This window comes from Gossypium raimondii, chromosome 2, assembly GCF_025698545.1.
Source record: "Gossypium raimondii isolate GPD5lz chromosome 2, ASM2569854v1, whole genome shotgun sequence".
NCBI lineage: Eukaryota > Viridiplantae > Streptophyta > Magnoliopsida > Malvales > Malvaceae > Gossypium > Gossypium raimondii.
Window position 1 is genome coordinate 9,169,516 of NC_068566.1, and position 6,015 is coordinate 9,175,530.

General features: G+C 31.2%; 1 protein-coding gene across 3 annotated transcripts; it reads right to left on the reverse strand.

Annotated features, from left to right (window-relative positions):
* Positions 1-674: 674 nt before the first annotated feature.
* On the reverse strand, positions 675-5,577 carry LOC105787973 (uncharacterized). Of its 3 annotated transcripts, none has more exons than XM_012614611.2 (7): positions 5,231-5,577; positions 3,422-3,499; positions 3,182-3,257; positions 2,945-3,018; positions 2,766-2,836; positions 1,098-1,133; positions 675-952 (listed from the first exon to the last, which is right to left on the reverse strand). In XM_012614611.2, coding segments are annotated over exons 1-6 (330 nt in total). In that variant the 5' UTR covers positions 5,261-5,577; the 3' UTR covers positions 675-952; positions 1,098-1,132. The 3 variants fall into 3 exon arrangements, with proteins under 3 accessions (XP_012470065.1, XP_012470063.1, XP_012470064.1); XM_012614609.2 differs by having other exon boundaries at positions 1,098-1,138; XM_012614610.2 differs by having other exon boundaries at positions 675-1,133; positions 5,231-5,576.
* Between the last annotated feature and the right edge of the window lie 438 nt (positions 5,578-6,015).

Here is a 6,015-nt window from a genome sequence, read left to right on the forward strand (position 1 = left end):
AAATATGAGATTTCATGCCCTTCCAGATTCACAAATTTGCACTAAGCAAAATTAATTTTATTCTTCAATAGGGTCCATCAAATAGATACATTGGGTGTGATGCAACTGTATTTTATACAAAAAGAAAATGAAAAGCAGCAACCACTTATTAAATTAATAGTATGTTTGGTTCAAATAAAAAGAATGTAATAATTATTTTAAAATAATAAGTATTAAATGTTTGGTAGTTATTTGGTTGATAAGGAGTGTTTAGAATAGTTGAGTAATAAATGTAAAATATTCTTTTTTACACTTGGAAGTTGGAATGAAACAATAATAATTTATATAATTTTTAAAACTCATAAAATATATTATTTTTTAAAATTATAAAAATATTTTTACAAAATTTTAAATATATATATTATTTAATTTGTATAAATTAATATTATTAAATAACTATTGCCCAATTTATCTTTTAATCATTTTATTTTCCCTCTCCTCTCTCATGTCTATCCCTTCTTTCTTTCTTTCTTTTTTATTCAGCCACCATAACTGCCATCGCCATGCACCGATTGTTTCTCTTTTGTCTCTCATCTCTTTCATGCCTCTGTTGTTCATACACAGAAGCATTACTTTATTTCGAAAGCAAACATCCAAATCATAAACAAACATAATAACAGACAAAACAATGAATATTTGACAGGGAAATAGTAGCTTTCATCGACAGCATTATTATATTGTATAGATAGTATACTTCGCTTGCGGGCCTAATAAATTATGAATGACATTCTCTATAATTACAGCTCTCATGTCTATATTATATCAATTATACATTTGGTTACGCTATCAAACTCATACAAGCTATAAATCATGCCTCATTGGAACACATCTCAACATCACCATCACCATCACCATCACCATCACATATCTCTTTACTTGAGGAATCCTCATTTCGATTACAGATGTAATAATACTGAGAAGATGAGATACATTTTCAGGTTCGACAAGTAGAAAAAAAGATCCATATCGTTACTCATACAGTGGCCCTGTCACTCCCAGGGCCAGAGTCGCTCAGAAATAAGCATGGCAGCCTTTGTAAATTGTAAACAAGAGCTAACCTTCTTCAGCAAATTCATTTCTGTCTGTTAGTTGTTCTGTCCTGCATTAACATGCAAGGATATTAGTACACCACAGCCGAGGATATTAACATGTCTAACCTAAACCCTAAATCCAACTTGGAAAATAAGACCATAAGAAACTCAATACTCGATAGACTAGGGATAACACCATCCCTGACGTATAGCTCAACAAGGGCCTACACCATAGACAACCTCACCTGGGCAAGGCAGAAACAAAAGGAGATGCTAATATATGGATCTCCATAAGCAACTTAACATCTAACCTAAAATCAATTGAAAATAGTTGAGAGGCCCAACCACAGAAAACCCAAAACTTAATAAATGTGAGACAACAGCACCTAATCACGTCGCTGCCAAAGATGCTAATGTATTGGTCACCAAAAGCCTTTTAAAAGCTGCACAGCAGGTCTAATTTCTGGCAGTGATAAGATTACTGCCACTGAATTCAGAAATAGTGAAGATGAAGACGGAAACCACTGAATTAATAGACTCGACTAAAAGAGCAGAAACCTTTGGGGGAATTGGAAAGGGAGAGGAACAGGAAGAACAAGCATTGAAACAATTTTAACTTCAAGCACTTCCACTGATTATGAACTTTTTTTTTTGATTTGTATCCACTGATTATGAACTGTATGGTAAAATTGGAACTAAAAAGTCCTTGACTTTAGAGTTAGGCCAATATGTTTGCAAGTCTTCAAGCACCAGCTCTAAGCCTTATAGTCATACAAGTGCTCCTGCTTCTCCGCATGGCATTCATATTGTCATCAACCACCATTATTTTCTATCAGACACTTTGACTATCAGCCTCACTATAACAGTCACCCTCAATAACAGGGTCTCATTATAACAGACAAGTTTGTACCAGAACTGATTTTTTCAGTTTTATTCTTACCCTCTATAACAGCTTTTCATCTATAACAACCATAAAGTATACTCTTTACTAAATTAGTTCTCTATAACAGCCTCATGTCTCAAATTTTAGTAAAAAAAGTTCTATTCCTAGGTTAAATAAAAAATATATACTTTAGTTAAGATATTATTTCCATAAAATGTTTAAATTTTATATAAAAATATATTAATAATATTTTATTAAATGAAAACAATCTTTAATAAATGGAATTATATTTTTCAGTTCTATTAAATACATGATCTAAATCTCATTAATTAATACTATTAATATATTATAGTTTATAATTTGAAAATCTACAAAAAATTTAAATATGATTTGAATCTCAAATATTGTTTATAACATTCAAAATTTTGGCAAACAAATGGAGTTGTTATAAAGAGAGTTGACTGTATTTATAAGCATCAATAGTAAAGTGTTGGAACCTCTCCTAACTGTCATATACAAGGTCCTAAAAATTTTGATCCAGGTGTAAAAGCAATAATTCTGTCAAACTCAAATTTGCTAAGTCAATATCTTAAGTATTGGAAAGATTAAAACATATTAAGAAAAGGGCTCATCACAATGATTAGGTGAAATTCTAGTAAAAAAGAAGATACAAGAATGGTCCTTTTGTCTGAGGTTTTACATAAAAGAGTTATTCTACAGAATATCCCCTACATGCACCCCCTCCACCCCCACCCCATCCAAAAAGAAAAAAAAAAAAAGGAAACAAAATTTAAGACAGCCAAAAGAATTACCATGTTGATGTATGACTAATACCAAGCCCATTGCAGGTAAGAATCATTCCCTTAAATCTGGCAAGATATTCCTGCATCACAATTACAGTTACCCAGACCATTATAATGTGGAATCAACTGATTAACCTAAAGAAAACTATGCTGATAATTCTAGACTATAGGTTAATGTAAATTCTTACCCGCAAAGTATACTTATCAATTTCATATATTCCAGTTAAATCATACTCAAAGCGCTTATCAGGATCGATTAACACTGCAAAAGGATATAATGATAAGATGATAATATATCAGCATAACATTTCTTTGTACAGTTGGGTGAGAAAGCATGATTGTGGGATGATTGAGTTGCAGTCAAATATAAAGGAATCATATGGCAAAGAGAGAGAGTTTTTATTCCAGCCAAGCAGAAGCGTTACCGTTGTAAGCTTCGTTTATCTCTTGGAATTTTGCAGTAACAGCACTATCACCCTTGTGCTTATCTGGATGCCACTTCTGTAACAACATAATAAAAATGTTCTCTAGTCAATTCAATTGTAATAAATAAAGGAAGTTTTAAATAAAACAAAAATGTAAAAGCCTATCCATGAAGCAATGGCAAGAAATAAAAGATATGGTTACGGAAAGGGGGAGAGAAGAGAGAGAGAGGGACCACTGACCAGTGCAAGCTTCCGGTAACTTAACCTGATGTTCTCATCAGTTGCATCATAATCTACTTCCAAAATTTTGTAGTAATCCTTGAACAGAAATCAGAACTACTTATCAGATGCATGCTGACATAACTATAGCATAAAATGAAACAAATACTCACTACATCCAGGAAAAAAGGGACAATTAGCATATGGCAAACATGCTGGTTAAAATGTCCAAGAACTAACACAGATTGTTGCACAACAACCCCTTGTTTGAATTAACTAGATAAGGCGACACAAATTGGTGATTGTTACTATTAAAGAAATTACCACGCAATACAGCATTAACACTAATCTATATAAAAAAAAAATACATTAACAGTCATCCCCATTCCTATAAACAAAGGGAAAGGAAGAGTGGGAAGGGGGGGAGGGGAGGAAGTGCTACTATGAAAATATATGTATAAATGAACTAATAAAACCAGGAGCCACCTGGCAATCCATGTATTCATGTCACGTTTGTACTATTTTCCCATGTCATAACTCGGAATTGTGCTTAAGGTGTTATATATTCATAAAAAATTGATACATTAACGATTTGCGGTTAATAGAATGACACATTCATGCATTTATGTGGTGTTTGTAATTTTTTTCGTGTTGTGCCATGTTTCATATATTTCTCCCATGTTTTGTGGAAATTGCCAAGTCTAGAAAAGCATTAAAGTATTTCAATTGATGAAAGGAATTTCTACTGCAGCTTTACATCACAGGCAACAATCAATGTGAAGGATAAGAAAAGACATAATCAATGCAAATATTATCATCAGAAGACCCAATGCAATGCATTTATACTAAAATGAATATTCACCGGCAACTTTTAATGGCTACTGCCTCAAGACATTCTCTAAACCAACAAAGCAATAAAGAACACACACAAATGTAGTGTACAAAGTTTACTTTTGAGGTAAATGTAAACATGTTTACCACCACATGCTGTTGCAATACGATAGCACTCTCTATTCAGCAATGAGTCTAGTAAAAGATTGCAGAAAACTATATAGCACCACTTTTTCTAGATTTAAGTCACTGAAAAAACTCAATAGTTTCCCTCAAAAAAGTAATCTATAAACTATGTTACTCGGAATAGAGTGTGAGTGTGTGACGCGGTTATGGTTAGACCTTTCTAAGGTTTTCCATCTATTTGAAGGATCTTAGAGGTTATATCCCACTTCCATGAGTCGGACACGAGTGTTAGACATGGGTACTTCAAGAAGAATGAAGAGTTTGAGCAACATAGCCTATAAATGCATTGCAAAAACAACTTTCGCAAACTTAATTTTTTACACAATGCACTGACCAAATAATTAGGAATTTCAAATCCACGTAATACCATAGAAAGGTAGAATTTGTTACTTGCTATCATTTTACATAAGAAAGTGAATCTCATTCATGATAATCAAACAAAATAAGAAATGGTGTAATGCTTTTCCACACCTTAATTTCCAAGAAAAAGAAATTGCTAACTTAGACTCAATCTATGAAAAAATGTAAATAGACAATTCCTAAAAAAAAAAAAAAAATTGGAAATGATACTCTAATGAATTCGACCAATCCATTAGCATTTTCTGCTTCCCATAAAGTAAACAAACCCATCATAATTTTTCCCCCTTCTAATTTTTCACTTTTTCCTTTGAGCATTTAACTTTGCTCTCCAACTCCATTAAAGAGTATTTGGATGATTAAAAAGCTACGCCACTAAGTCAAATACATATTCTGGAAGTCAAAAGTTTCATCAAAACTAAAACTTGGAAAAGAAAAAGAAAAAACAAAGAATACCTTAGAAGTGGAATTATGATTGCCTTCCATCTGCAAATATAATGAGATTGCTAAGCTGAAGCCTCATAATAATTTTATCAGAATTTTCAATGCTAGAAAAAGATAGGGAATTGGGAATATTTTTTTTGGAGAGATTTTTTTAAGGAGAGGTTATTCGGATGCCACAAGTTTGAATATGGAACTGGGACTTATCTCAATGCTTGTAGCCTGAAACAAAAATATTGGGAATCTGGTACGTGCAGTGCACGCGTCGACCAAAGACAGGAACCTCAAATCTAGAGAGGTAGGTGAAGAAATTTTGAGGATTTTTGGATTATTTTTGAAAAACCAAATTAAGGAAGAAGGATGAATAGAACTATTTTCTAATGGATAAAATAATGTTTAATTTAAGAGTAATTTCTCCTTAATTTTTTTACACTTCACATGGAATGTGGATCTCTAAAGTATTGAATTTTTTATTTTATTGGAATAATAATTTTCAATTTTAAATTTTAATTTAGATTATTGAAAATAGCTTTTAGAAAATGATTTCAGGAAAATGAAATGATTTTTCTATAAAAATTAATATTTTTTCATGTTTAGATGATTTTGTCTAAATTTTTTTGAAATTATTTTCTAAAAGTTATTTTTAGTGAAACAAACCCATTATAAATATATTTGTTACAAAATATTATATTAGAATCGAAATTTATTTTATAATAAAATAATATTTTAAAATAATTAATATCTTATATAAATTTAATAATAAAAATATCTAATTAAAACTTAATTTAAATTATATATAT